General features: G+C 52.4%; 2 protein-coding genes across 9 annotated transcripts in view; both read left to right on the top strand.

Annotated features, from left to right (window-relative positions):
* DHX30 (DExH-box helicase 30) overlaps positions 1-9,548 on the top strand; it is a 42,748-nt gene extending 33,200 nt beyond the window's left edge. For all 6 annotated transcript variants that reach the window (XM_048511531.1, XM_048511530.1, XM_048511528.1 and 3 more), the window contains 8 exons: positions 1,011-1,217; positions 1,754-1,835; positions 1,989-2,182; positions 2,599-2,758; positions 5,078-5,235; positions 5,892-5,995; positions 8,122-8,261; positions 9,209-9,548. In XM_048511531.1, coding sequence (XP_048367488.1) covers positions 1,011-1,217; positions 1,754-1,835; positions 1,989-2,182; positions 2,599-2,758; positions 5,078-5,235; positions 5,892-5,995; positions 8,122-8,261; positions 9,209-9,444 — 1,281 coding nt within the window. In that variant the 3' untranslated portion in view covers positions 9,445-9,548. The remainder of the gene's footprint in view (positions 1-1,010; positions 1,218-1,753; positions 1,836-1,988; positions 2,183-2,598; positions 2,759-5,077; positions 5,236-5,891; positions 5,996-8,121; positions 8,262-9,208) is intronic.
* A 3,836-nt stretch (positions 9,549-13,384) lies between these two features.
* Positions 13,385-14,726, top strand: part of LOC125441169 (gastrula zinc finger protein XlCGF57.1-like) — a 264,358-nt gene continuing 263,016 nt past the window's right edge. For all 3 annotated transcript variants that reach the window (XM_048511546.1, XM_048511544.1, XM_048511545.1), the window contains exon 1: positions 13,385-13,522. In XM_048511546.1, the coding sequence (XP_048367503.1) occupies positions 13,499-13,522 (24 nt within the window). In that variant the 5' untranslated portion in view covers positions 13,385-13,498. The remainder of the gene's footprint in view (positions 13,523-14,726) is intronic.

Here is a 14,726-nt window from a genome sequence, read left to right on the forward strand (position 1 = left end):
TCTGGTACTCCTTTCTCAGGCTGTACAGAAGATGTTTGTTTGAATGTCGCATTTTTACCCCGCCCTATCCAGGAGGGCTCAGGGTGGGTTACAACAAGTAGACACAATAAAACGTTTAAATATGGCATTAACGCTAAAACTATAAAAATGCCTGCAACCTGTTAAAACAGTGGATTAATAAATAGTACATAAAAAATATATGACGTATTAATTTTATTTATTTATTTATTTATTGTTCCACTTTTATACTGCCCTCCCCTGGAGGGCTCAGGGCGGTTTACAACAACAGAACAAGTGGATACGTAAAACATATATAAAATTAAAAGCAGCGTTCAATTTCTATAACCAATTAAAATACAGATGGCATCCAACTATTAAAAACTCCTCCAAGAGGGAACAGCGGGCCTTCGTTGTTTCCGGGCACCTTATCAGCAGCTGGACTCTCCAAAGGCCCGGCGGAATAACTCAGTCTTGCAGGCCCTGCAGAATTCGTTAAGGTCCCGCAGGGCCTGGACAGCTGGAGGGAGAGCGTTCCACCAGGCAGGGGCCAGGGCCATAAACACCCTGGCCCTAGTGGAGGCCAGCCGCATCATGGAGGGGGCGGGGATCACCAGCAAATTGGCCTCTGCTGAGCACAGAGACCGACGTGGGACATATAGGGCCAGACGGTCTCGTAGGTACGAGGGTCCCAGACCGCGTAAGGCCTTAAAGGTTAACACCAATACCTTGAAGACAATCCGGAACTCAACTGGGAGCCAGTGCAGGCGATGCAACACGGGCATCAAAAAGAATCAAACAGTCTCATCTGCTGTCCTTGAAAAGCAGTTTCTCCAGACCAGTGACGGACAGATATGAGGCCACAGTTGCGTTTTGAAGGCCGGAGGGGGTTCACGGCCTCTGTCCCCAAGGCTGCTGTTTGGGCGCTGCAGATTACCTGAGAGGGCCAGACGGAGGTTGGACCTGAGCAAGGGCAAGTGTTGCGAGGAAGGGTCATCTTTGTCTTCCCCCAGGTGTCGTGCCTGGAGACCGTGTGGGTGTCCAAGTCCAACGTGATCCAGAGGCGTGGGCGTGCCGGCCGCTGCCAGTCGGGCTTTGCCTACCACCTCTTCCCTCGCAGCCGCCTGGACAGGATGCCCACCTTCCAAGTGCCTGAAATCCTGCGCACCCCTCTGGAGAACCTGGTGGTCCAGGCCAAGCTCCACCTGCCGGAGAAGACGGTAAGGCCGGCCGCTTCCTGGGCAGCCTCAGGGCCTTGCTGCGCCTTGGGCTTGGTCCAGGTTGGCCAGCGGCCTGAGCGGAAGGCCAGGCTCTGGGTCAGAGTCTGCTGACCAAAGATTGTGCGTTCCTGCATGGTAGGGGGCTGGACTTGATGGCCCTTGGGGCCTTTCCCTACTCTATGATTCTGTGACCTGCCACCCCTTGGGCCAGAGCAGAGAGTTCTTAGCCTGGAGAACCATTTCCATCATCGTTCATTCAGAACCAGAGCTGGAACCGTCCCTGGCTTCAGTTTGGTGTACGTCTCCTCGTGTGTAGATCGGACACCATCCATAATTATGGGGTGTGATATTGCTGCTCCTGTTTTTAAGGGATTTTAATGTGATTTTTTTGTTGATGTTGCTTGTGTTCTGTTGAATGTTGTCTTTTGTTTCCTGATTTTATTGTACACCACGCAGAGCCCTTCGGGGGGAGGGTCGTTTATAAAACCTAATAAATAACAAAATAATAATAATAATAACGTCTGCTTTGGTCACAGGCCGTGGAATTCCTCTCCAAAGCCTTGGATAGTCCTGACATCAAAGCCGTGGATGAAGCCGTGATCCTTTTGCAGGAGATTGGTAAGCGGCCAGAGGCTGACCCCACTGCAAACTCCAGTTCCCCTCCCACTCGGCTCCTGAGGCCACACGGCCAGTACGGCGGGGGCGTCCCTTCCCCCCAGCCACCTGCTGCAGGAGGCGGCCCCTGTCCTGCTGACGCTGAGCCCCTTTCAGGTGTGCTGGACCACCGGGAGGCCTTGACCACTCTGGGCAAGCGCCTGGCTCAGATTTCCACGGACCCTCGCCTGGCCAAGGCCATCGTGCTGGCCTCCATCTACCGCTGCATCCACCCGCTCCTGGTCATCGTCTCCTGCCTCACCCGGGACCCGTTCAGCAGCAGCCTGCAGAACCGCACAGAGGTGGACAAGGTGAGGGGTGGGGAGGCCCCTTTGGGGGTGGGGCGGGTGTGAGTGACGACGAAGGGTCCATTGGTTGTGGCGGGTTTTCCGGACTGCGTGGCTGTGGTCTGGTAGATCTTGTTCCTAATGTTCGCCTGCATCTGTGGCTGGCATCCTCAGAGGTGTATCACAGAGGGAAGTCTGTTACATACGCTAAATAGGGTTGGTGCTGGGATGGAGGGACCAGTGTGTAACAGACTTCCCTCTGTGATACACCTCTGAAGATGCTGGCCACAGATGCAGGCGAAACGTTAGGAACAAGATCCACCAGACCACGGCCACACAGCCCAGAAAGCCCACCACAACCAGTTGAATCCGGCTGTGAAAGCCTTCGACAATACATTGAAGGGTCCGTTGTGCGCCTGACCTGCCTTTCTGTCTCCCAGGCGAAGGCCGTCCTCAGCCAGGAGAGTGGCAGCGACCACCTGGCTTTCGTCAAAGCCGTGGCAGGCTGGGAAGAGGTCCTGCGCCGCAGAGACAGCCGGGCACGGGACAACTACCTGCAGGACTATCTTCTGTACGCGCCCAGCCTGCGCTTCATCAACGGTGAGGCTTCTCGGCCATTCAAGGGGTGCGGAGCAGCAGGCAGCCTTGTCTGTGGAGCAACTTTTCCCCTTGAGTCTTCCTCCTTGGTCTTTTCCTGCAGGGGCTTCAGTCTGTGGGCAGTGGCTGGTCACCTCTCTCCCAAGCCCCCCAAGCATGTCATCAGTGGGGAGACTGTGCCATTAACAGGGGAAACCACTTTTCCATCCAGCAGGCTCTGTTTAGCTTCTGGTGAATCGATTGGGTGTGAGTCTTGTGGCAGAGAGGGGCCCCAGAACGGCTTGCCCCCACCCCCTGTGGTTTGCATTTTTGTTTGTTTGTCCTTGGCCAGATCCTTCTATTTTCAGGTGCATCTGTTTTTGGAAATGGCCTCTCAGTAGCGCAGAGCAGATCTTGACCACTAAACAGGGTCAGCCCTGCTTAATATGTGCGTGGCAGACCACCCAGGAAGTCCAGGGTTGCTCTGCAGAGGGAAGCAACAGCAAACCACCTCTGCACATCTTTTGCCATGAAAAGTCTGCAGTTCACTGTAAGATGGCTGCAACTTGACGGCCAAATAAAAAGTGTGCTTTTTATTATTGCTGAACGAGAAAAGTTCTACAGGGTTTTTTTTAAATATTGTTATCAATAATAACATTACTCATAACTGCAGAAGTAACGGTATTGTTTATTAAAGCATTTTCATGGTTTGAGGCAGCTTACAATACTAGCTAAAAACATTTTCAGTTAAAAACAAAAGATGCAAACAGCCAGCCCAAAATCTCCCCCCTCCCCGCCCCCCCTTTAAAGATGCCTGGGCAAACAGAAGAAGAAGAAGAAGAGAAGAGTTTGGATTTATATCCCCCCTTTCTCTCCTGCAGGAGACTCAAAGGGGCTGACAATCTCCTTGCCCTTCCCCCCTCACAACAAACACCCTGTGAGGAGGGTGGGGCTGAGAGAGCTCCGAGAAGCTGTGACTAGCCCAAGGTCACCCAGCTGGCGTGTGTGGGAGTGTACAGGCTACTCTGAATTCCCCAGATAAGCCTCCACAGCTCAGGCAGCAGAGCTGGGAATCAAACCCGGTTCCTCCAGATTAGACACACGAGCTCTTAACCTCCTACGCCACTGCTGCTCCTCAGCTCAGCCTGACAGCACCTCCTAGAAATCCCTGAGGGAAGGTCTTCGGGAGCCCTTCCACAGACCCAGGGCCCCGAGGGACAAGGCCAGACAGGCCCCCCTGAGTGGCGGGAGAGCCAGCAGAGGGCTGCCTGGTGGTCGTGGCTGGTGCGCAGAGGCAGCGGGAGGGAGACTGTGGGGAAAAGATGCTCAAGGACTCCTGGCAGGAGATGGCCCTTCAATAATCCTGCTCTTGAACAGCTCCCCCATTAAGATCACTGCTCAGGCCCAGCCTTCTCCCCGCCCCCCCGCCCCACACACACATTTTGAGGAGACGCTTCTGAGCCATCCACTCTGCTCCCCTCCCTTTTGCTGGCTTTCCCTCCAAAAGTTCGGAGAGGAACTTCACAGGGGCTTCATCCACTGCAGGCCCTAAAACAGTGATGGCGAACCTATGGCACGGGTGCCAGAGGTGGCACTCAGAGCCCTCTCTGTGGGCACTCGCGCACAGAGTTCATCATGTGGGAGGAGGGTGGAAAATCACCCTCCCCCTCACACACACATCTAGGCTGGTCTGGGCATGATCCTTTATCTGGGAGTAAGCTCGGTTGCTGGCAATGGGGCTTGCTTCTGAGTAAACCCTCCTAGGATCGTGATTTAATCATTTAAAGCGTTGCATGGTTGCTTCACTAAGCTTACTCCTGAGTAACATGCGCCTTGGAGCCAACCGTTTTTTCTAAACTGAAACCTCAGTATTCAAGTTAAATTGTCAGCTTGGCACTTTGCGATAAATAAGTGGGTTTTGGGTTGCAATTTGGGCACTCGGCCTTGAAAAGGTTCGCCATCACTGCTCTACAATGTTTAGCTGTCTTGTCAGCTCTTAAAGTAACAGTTTGGGGACTGTGTGTAAATCCACCCCAGTTTGGTCCTGGGCGCCCTATCTTCAGAGCAGACCACTGTCCTCAGTGAAATTCCGCCTGCTGCACCTCAGAGCAGAGGCAGGGAGCTTTACTTGGACAGAGCCGATTGGAGCCTTGAGGCAGGCCCAGGTGGGAGAGGAAGAGAACAGCTGCCGTGGGCCTCGACCTGCCTCAGTCAGCTGGCCGGACTCCTCCCTTCTGCCTCTGACATGGCAATGTCATGGAAAGAGCCGCGCCGCACAGGCAGGCCTGGATCAGGACGGGTCCCTCATGGACACGCTGCTCTGTGCTGCTTCTTCCCCCTCAGGCCTGGTCAAGCAGTTCTCGGAAAACCTCTACGAGGCCTACCTGGTGCCCACCCCCTCGGACTGCCTCCTGCCGTCCTCCGCGTGCAACCAGTACAGCGAGGAAGAGGAGCTGGTGAAGGGCGTCCTCATGGCGGGGCTGTACCCCAACCTCATCCAGGTGAGACCCCTTTCCGTCCCTGCCTGGCTCTGGGGGAGGGGGGGCCGCCCTGCTTCTCCCCTCTCCTCCGAGGACAGGAGGAGTCCCAGGTGGAGCAGCTCCCTCAGCTGTGTGTGTGGAGTCATCACCCAGCTCTCTTTGCCACCTGGGCTGCGGGGGCTGAGCTGGCCTCTCTGTCCTTCACACGGACTCCGTCCCCATCTCTGTCTTGCCTGGGGGGTGGGGGTGCTCTTCTTCCTTCCTTTTCCTGCCTTGATGAGCTCCGCCCTCGTCCTCTGGGTCAGCTGCCTGAGGCTGCCCCTGTGGGGCCGGGGTCGAGGAGGAGGCACCCCAGGCAGTGATGAGGCGGGGAGGGGTTCCTAGCCTGGGAGCCCCCTTTGCCTGGGCTGCAGTCGGTCCCTGGTTCTGCTGTAGGATCACACACCTAGCCAAGATCTCAGCCTTCCAGACACCTTGGGAGGAAAAACTTCAGCTCTTCAGCGCTTCTCAGGGGCCAGAAGCAAAGCCGGTGTGGCCCCCCCAGCGCTGTCCTGACATGCCAGGCCCTGCCCCCTGGCTCTTGGCTTCAGGTCCTCTCGTGGGTCCTCCTCTTCTCCCCCCTCCCCCTGCCAGCCTCCTGCTGAGCCTTGTTCGTGCCTCCCCTCCTGTCTCCCCAGGTGAGGCAAGGCAAAGTGACCAGGCAGGGCAAGTTCAAGCCCAACAGCTACACGTACCGGACAAAAGCTGGCACCGTCCTGCTGCACAAGTCCACCATCAACAGGTGAGTGGCCTTCAGGGCAGCAGCAGGCCAGGCTGATAGTTTCACCCAAGGGGCCGGGGGGGGGGGGGGGCGGCAAACGGCTCACTTTCCTTATAGTGGGCTTCCCCAACCTTTTTAGCTTGTGGGCAACTTTAGAATTTTGAAAGGAGGTGAGCGCTACTCCAAAATGGCCGCCACAGAGGGTGGAGCCGGGCCCATGAGGTGGAGCCAAACGCAATACTGCCCTCCTTGCTCTGCAAAAGTATCATGGAAGAGGAATAAAAAGAACTAACGGCGAAGTCCAAGGAAGAGGGAGAGCAAAAGAAAAGAGGGAATACAAAGAAGGAAAGCAGCTGAATCTGGCCAAGAAAGACTTCCACAATTCATTTCCTTTGGAGGGTGTGAGGCCACAGTGTGGTGACTCCCTTAGTTTGTGCTGCAATATGGAGAAGCGCTTTTTTGTTTTCTGTCCTGTCTGTTACCTGTCCATTTAATCAGGTGATCAAGAAAGAATCTCTCTCTTTCTGCGCTTCCTCTGTCAACATCCTTTATCAACCTCTAGCGCGCAGGTGTCAAACTCGCGGCCCTCCAGATGTTATGGATTACAGCTCCCATCATCCCCTGCCAGCATCATGCTGGCAGGGGATGATGGGAACTGCAGTCCATAACATCTGGAGGGCCCCGAGTTTGACACCTATGCTCTAGCGCAACTCTTCTCTTCTGTGACCCCCTTACCCCCCCCCCCCCCCCCATGTGCTTCAACTTTTACTCTCCAAGTTGGGGCGATGCCCCTTTTCTGTGCTTTTGCCCGGGGTCCCATTCGACTTCCGGAGCTGAGACCAGAACTGCGCCTCGTCTTCCTAGTGCAGCTGTGGCACTCCGGCCACTTCCTGTTGCATCCCTTTCCTAGCAGTTCCTGCCACAGGAATGGGCCTTTTTTGGCTGCTGAAACCCCCCTGGTGCTCTCCACCCGGAGCCCCAGAGCTCTTTCTGAGCCAGTGGCCACCAGACCAGATCCCATCCAGGCGCACCACAATGAGGCTCCCTCAGCCGGCACCTCTTGCCACTGGCGCTGAGCGGTGTCTGGCCAGCTGCCTCTTCACCCACCTTGTGGAGCTCCTCTCTGAACTCTGATTTCAGCGTAATTTGGCAATTTCCTAGGGAAGCGGCGTTGTATTGTCAAAGGCTTTCTTGGCCAGAGTCAACTGGCTGTTGTGGGATTTCCCAGGCTGCGAGGAAGGCCTGGTCTGGTAGCTTGCCACTGACGTTTCACTGAGCCACAGAGAGGAGCACGTCTAGCCACGGCCTGCCTCTGAAGATGTCAGGCACGGATGCAGGAGCAAAATCTACCAGACCACATCTGGCAGAATCAAACCCGGTTCCTCCAGATTAGAATGCACCTGCTCTTAACCACTACGCCACATTGAAAGTGATGCTGTTTCAGGGTGGGGGATAATCCACCCCAAAACAGCATCACTTTCAATGTTGTTTAACTGGGGACCCCAGATTCTCCCTTTAAGGTGGATTTAAAAGGAGAATTTGGGCTCTCTAGTTTAAACACCATTGAAAGTGATGCTGTTTGGGGGTGGATTCCAGCATCACAGCAGCTGACCGGGGGGGGGGCGGGGGCGGAGGGGGGCAAAACTCAGATTTTGCACCAGGCTCCATTTTCCCTCTATGCCTCTGCCCAGAGGGACAGGGCAGGGCAGTCTGCCATCCCCGACCTTGGAGAGCTGCTTTTATAAGCGCTAGGCCAGGGGCGGGGCTTGGGGAGGCGTGGCCATGCCCTGGGGTGGGTGGGGGTGTGGCCCCCCCCGAACCCTCCCCCCAAAATCTATACCTACGTCCCTGGCGGTGCTCCTCGACTTGAGTCTAGCATTGTTTGGGCTTTACCTGCACACCTGGCTGCCTGGATGTGTGCCCCCGTTTACAGGTGTTTAATGAACACACTGAGGGGTGCCAACCCCCGTGGGGCACTGCTGCTGGCTGCCTTCCCTTGCGAGGACTGCCCGTTTCCTCCTCTGCTCTGCTTTGGTTCCTCGTTCAGAGGAGGACCTCCCTTCTCATCTCACAGCTGCTACCGTTTCCTCAGGACCCTTAGATCTGAAGCTCATGAAAAGTTCCTCAGTTGCATCTGTTCCCCACAGGGAGTCCTCGAAGCTCTACAGCCGCTGGCTGACGTACTTCATGGCGGTCAAGTCGAACGGCGGGGTGTTCGTGCGCGACTCTTCCCAGGTGCACCCGTTGGCCGTGCTGCTCATGACAGACACAGACATCCACGTGCGGGGTAAGTGCCCTCGACCTCTAGCAAAGGGCCTCCAATTCTGAAGGGGTCTCAAGGGCCATCTAGTCCAACCCCCTGAACAATGCAAGAACTTCAGAAACCCCTCCCCGCCCATTCCCCCAGTGACCTCTGCTCCGTGCTCAGAGGAAGGCAAAGAACCTCCTTCCTTTATCCTTCCTTTCTCCCCAATGAAGACCCAAAACTTAAATCGCTATCTTCTCCATTTTATCCTCATCATAACCCTGCGGGGTAGGTTAGGCTAAGCCCAAGGTCACGCATTGAGCTTCCACGGCAGAATAGGGATTCTTTGGGTCCCTCAGATCTTAATCCAGCCCTCTGACCACTTCACCCCGTTGGCTGTCATGAAAGTCAAGGCCGCCCTCCCTTCTAGCAGCAAAGGGAAGCTCTTGCGTATCACTGCAAACCACAGTGCCGCCTCCTGGTAGCTCTCAGAACTGACCCCTGGATAGATTTATGGAGGAGCAGTCGATCTATGGCCGTGGTGGCGAACCTTTGGCACTCCAGATGTTATGGACTACAATTCCCATCAGCCCCTGCCAGCATGGATGATGGGAACGGTAGTCCATAACATCTGGAGGGCCGCGAGTTTGACACCTGTGCTTTAAAATGTCGCTTTGGTTGCAGTTGTGTGACTAGAGAGGTAAGTTGTGGCAGCCATTTTGTGGCTGCACCAACCTCACTGTGTCAGAATTCCAAAGCTGCCTGCAGGCACAAGAATTTGCTTTCCAATTCTGATTTTTCAGTGTTTGCCTCAGTTGTTGTTGTTTTTTTTGGGGGGGGGGGCATATTTCAAAAGAATAATGGCGGAAAATGTCCCCCCTGGACTGCAGAATGGGGCTCCTGGCAGACTGGAGGAGACTTGGGAGGGGCTGTCCAGGCCTGTCCGGAGCGTCCTTCTAAGTGGCTCTCCGTTCTTTCTACCCCCCAAGATGACGGCTGGCGAGCAACAGTCTCCCTGGTCGACAGCGACCTTCTAGTGCTGGAAGGGGACTCCTACACCATCCGGCTCCTGCGGGACTTCCGCGTGGCCCTTTCCCGGATGGTGGAGACCTGCCTTTGCTACGAGATGGCGGCCATCCCCGGCGACCTGCACCACCAGCACAGCCAGCTGCTGGACATCCTGGTGGATCTACTCAAGGGCCCGCCCGGCAGCTTTAGCGCTTAGCCCCTGCTGCCGCAGCCCCGGACGATCTCGATGAGGGGACTTGTAATTTGTACAAAGATGTTGACAAATGTTTATTTAAATAAAGTTCTATTTATCCCTTGTGACATCACCTGTGTCCATCCCGAAGACTCCTGATGCCTGCTGCGTTCCCCACTGTTGGCTCTGGCGCTTGGCTCAGGAGAGGAGTTCCCACTCTCCCTGCAAGCAGGAGTGCCACCCTCTCTTCTGAGACCACCCTCTCCCTGAGGAAACATGGTACACGTTGTCCCCTCACCCAGGTTTGTAGGCATTTTGCCACACAGGATCTGCACTCAGTGATGGAACTTCTCCAGCTGCCTAGAGAAGAACAGACGGCCCTAGAGGGCTGCGTTTCCGGGGGTGTGTGCGCGCATGCGTGTGGTGAGAGAAAGGGCAAAGGCCTGCCAGGTTTGCAGGAGCCATCACTGCCCTCTGCCTGCCCAAGGATGCACGTTGCCAGGCCAGTTGGGCAGCCAAGGAGAACGGGGAGGGAGACCTTGTTGAAGTCCTTGTTCTGCATTTCCCCCCAAAAGCAAGCAACGGGGAGTGCCGGTGTTGGAGCTTGAAGGACCTTCGTTGTGTGAGCTTCCACTGGCCCCAGCTGTGGCTGTTTCTCATACTCACCACAGGCCAGGGAGGAAACGCCTCTGGATTGTCCATGAGGGCAGCGATGGGACGAGGCCCTTTCCTCACTGCGCTGGGCTCTCTGGCTGCAGCCTCCTGGGCCAGCCTCTGTGGCTTCTTTTAGGATGAGGGCCAAGTTCTCACCTATGCAGACGTCAGAAAGAAACGGGGCGCAGAAGGCTGTGCGTGCCTGAACCCTTGGGGTGTGGCCAGAGTGTTGGGGGGTCCAGGGGGGGCAGACCTTCAGGAGGCACCGGTCAGGTCAGGAGGCCTCCAATCGCTTCTGATAAGGGACGATTCCCAGTAGCCCTTGTTCAGGCTTCCTTTCCTTCTCTTGCGATAACATCCCTTCCTAGGGCCAGGAGCACCGTTACTTGAATGCGTAGAGATGAGCTCAAGGTCTGGGACTTGGCTGCAGAAGACGGAAGTGGAAATCGCTTTCCATGCGTTTAATGAAGTGGGGCCCAATCCATGACATACCTCAATGTTGGCTTTGGAGAGTGCCCAAAGACATTCTGAGCTGCTTCTGAGGAATCAGCGGAGGGCTTCTGCATCTGCCAACCCCCACAAATGCACGTGTGTAGCCTAGCATCGGCTGGGGGAGGGAGAATTGCTTGACTTCTGGATGGTCAAAGCAGTCCATTTCCAGGGCCTGAAAACGATTCCCTGCCCTTTTGAGGCACAGGGCAGCTGGCCACCCTTGGCACTCTCCTCTTGGTCAGTGGTGTTTTCTCTGCGTGTCAAGCAGTAGGCACATTTGCCACCTTCTGGGTGGATGGGAGAAATGCCCAGTGCAGTGGTCTGATGCCAAGCTGGTCTGTGATGCTGATGTTGGGAGCAGCCATTTCGTGATGCTGGATCTTTTTACATCATCATCCTCTTAGGGACACTAAAAAGAGGGATATAAGCCGTTGCTTCCTCCCCGCCGCCCCTCAGGCAGGCAGCTGGCATCGCGAGCCCAGGAGTTGCAGTTCAGAAAGCTCATTGCAGTTCAGAAAGTGCTCAGGCACTTAGGTGTGATATTAGAGAGTAATAACAAGCATATTTTCAAAAACAATTACGAGAAAACATGGATTAAGATTAAAAATGATTTGAAAAAATGGGAGAATATTAAGATGTCAATTTCTGGAAAAATTGAATTAATTAAAACTATGATATTGCCTAAAATATTATTTTTATTTCTAAACTTGCCCATAGTAGCTCATAAAGGTACAATTGTAAAATGGAAACGAGATTTATTGAATTTCGTTTGGAGCAATAAAAGGCACAGAATTAAATACACATCTTTAATAGAATCTAAAATTAAAGGAGGATTCTCCTTCCCAGACTTACAGACATATCATGATGCTGCAGTCCTGACATGGATCAAAGAATGGATTACTTTGGAAAACGAGGAACTCCTTAATTTAGAAGGGTTCAACAAAATATCAGGCTGGCATGAATATTTATGGCCCAATATTAAAGGTAATTTTGGACATCACAATTTCTAAAAGACCATATAATAAGGGAGAGCTTTGCAATAACAACCTGGGAAAGATATAAAATACAACTTTTACAGCAAAAATTTTCTACACTGGGTATCAAGGACAGAGAGTTGTCAAAGTGTTCAAAATGCACATAATAACCCGCTTTTGGCTAACCTTCCACAAAGAAATATTACTATGGAATAATCAAGAAACACAACTTAAAATTGGAGAAAATATTAAGATAGGAGCTAAGCAGAATGCCATTGGTTTAAATATGACCAGATAAGACAACAGCTGATAATAGACAAAAAAATACAAGGAAATAAACAAGCAAAATACTGAGCTAGACACAATATTGATGGATGATAAAAATAAAAAAATAACCAGACTATATAAACTCCTTATATTACTACAAACAGAGAAAGAAAATGTGAAGGAAGTTATGATTACTTGGGCAAAAGATTTCAAACATGATATACAATATCAAGACTGGGAGGAATCTTTTAAAATACACAGTAAATTCCTCCGCAACAGCTTAGAACTAAGGGAAAATTTCCTGAAACTCTTACACAGATGGTATTTAACACCCTATAAGTTAGCAAAAATATATCCGGACCACTCCTCATTATGTTGGAAATGCAAGAAAGAGACTGGAACATTATTATTTTCACACATGTGGTGGACTTGTCCTGAAATCAAAACATTCTGGAAAGCAAATACACACAACAATGAAAAAAAAGATAACAAAGGTATCATTTGAACTAACTCCAGAAATATCATCATATCTTTAGGATTAGGGAATAAAGAAAAATTCGACCTTAATATTGACTTATTTTATATATATATCTACAGCTGCAAGGATGAGGATAGCCAAAGTATGGAAGAATGAAGCTTCACCAACAAAAGAAGAATGGATGACCCAAGTTATAGAATACCTAAATATGGACAGACTATCGACGAGACTGAAAGAACTCCCACTAGAAAAGTTTTTGAAAACTTGGGGAAAGCTAATTATATATCTAGAAAAGAGTTCAAAGGATAAGATGATTGAAGAATATATAATATGAAATGGTTTACAAAATTATATTGCAATAAATTAATCTGCAAAAAAGTTGTATTATAAAATAAATTGTATACCTTTATCAAGGGAAAAATAAATATGGATTCAGTCACTTAACAGGGGAAGTCCAAAGCAATAAATATTTGGCAGTTACATCACAATAAAAGGGATAAAACCATGATTATGGGATATTGAAAGGGCCTAGATAAGAAAATAAATTTATTTAAATTACCAAAGAATAGTGAAGTAACTGATTTGATTTAGATGTACTGAACTATGTGTTAGTGTTATGGGTAGTTGGGGTAGGATAGATTATGTTTGGGTAACTGTAAATGTGGATCATTTGTTACATGTTAATATTTGTTGATGTCTTATGTGGTTCAATGGTTTCGTGTATGTTTTATGTTCAATGTGTTTTTTTAAAGAAGGAAATTAATAAAAAGTATTATTAAAAAAAAGAAAGAAAGTGCTCAGGCACCGTGGGGGGGGGTGGGAGATGCTTTGGGGAAATTGATTCATAGAGCTGGTTTGATGTTTTTGTGAATTGGTTATTATACTAACGCATCGTGGGCGGCCAAGCAAGCAACCAAATTGCAAATCCCAGAAGAAGCAAAGAAGAAGCAAATGAATACAGCTGCTGCTCCCACCCGCGAGGGCCGGAGGGCTCAGGAAGGCACCTGGGGATCGCCCCTGGCAGAGGCGCGGCGCCAGACTACATTTCCCGGCATGCCCGGGGGCGAGGTGCGCCTGCGCGCGGTGGGCTGGGGCTCCGAGCATCGCAGCCAGCCTCCCTGCAAGCCGCTGCCTCCTCCCGGGCTGCGGCGGCGGCCGCCTTGGTGGCTGTGGGGGGGCTGCGCGGCTGGCCGTGCCGGCGGGAGGGGGCGCGATGGAGCCGGGGACGCCTGCCCAGGTAAGAGGCGCAGCTTTGCGCGAGGCGGCCTCTGGGCAAGAGTGCCTCCGAGCATGTGGGGAACGCCGCGCATCCCTCCGTCCTGCAGCCTCGGCCCCGGGCGGCGCTTCCCCCTCCCCCGCCCAGGGCGTGGCCAGCGCTCGCCCCACCCCCCTACTTCGGGGTAGTTACCACGGAAGGAGGGCGACTTGCTGCAGCAGCCCCGCCCCCCCGTGGGGACTTGGTGGACCGGGGAATTGAGGGCTGCCTCCAGGGTTGCTTGCGTCCTTATCATCTGCGAGAATATCATGGGCCACTTTGACAAAAGCCTTACTAAAATGAAGGGATGCGACATCTAGAGCCTTCCTTTCATCTACCAAGTTTGTCACTCTTCTGATCAACACAAAGAGAGAGATCAGATGAGTCTGGCATGACTCGTTTTGAGAAGCCCACGTTGATTTCCAGTGACCACCTTATTCCCTGCCCTCCTTAATGATCTGCTCTAGCATCTGTCCTGCTATTGGTGTCAGGCTGACTGGACAGTAATTATTAGGGTCCTCCCCCCACCACCACCTTTTTGAAGATGGGGACAACAGTCGCTCTCCTCCAGTCTGCTGTGACTTCTCCTGTCCGCCAGGAGTTCTCGAAGATTATAGCAAGCGGTGATGCTGGACAGAGAAATGGTGGCGCCCGGGCAGGCAGATGCAGGAGCGGCCCGGAGGAGAACCCTCTGCAATGGATTAGGGCACAGAAAGGGAGGGGAAGGGAGCTGGCATCACAGGCCTGTTTGCCCTGTGGAACTGCCTGCCACAGTCAAGGGGGAGATGGCAGCGTAGGCAAGTTCTAGAACAGGGGTAGGGAACCTTTAACACTCAAAGAGCCATTTGGACCCGTTTTCCACGGGAAAAGAAAAACTTGGAGCCGCAAATAATTTTTGACATTTAAAATAAAGATAACACTGTATATATTGGGCTTTTTTACTCCATTCATTTACTTTACTCCACTCATTCTGAGAAGCGCATGGATGCACCCGCCCTGCTGCCTCGCAGGGCTGGGTATGATGAAGGTCATGGCTCGCTCGCGGGAGTCAAGCATTGTAAGGGCAGAAGAAATGCGATGTGGCTCCGGAGTCAGCAGGTTCCCTACCCCTGTTCTAGAAGAAAGATTTCTCTGTGAAGGTTGCACCTTTCACCTGCGGTTATGGGGCTTTTCCGTTTCCGATGTG

The sequence above is a fragment of the Sphaerodactylus townsendi genome, linkage group LG11 (genome assembly GCF_021028975.2).
Source record: "Sphaerodactylus townsendi isolate TG3544 linkage group LG11, MPM_Stown_v2.3, whole genome shotgun sequence".
Lineage (NCBI taxonomy): Eukaryota > Metazoa > Chordata > Lepidosauria > Squamata > Sphaerodactylidae > Sphaerodactylus > Sphaerodactylus townsendi.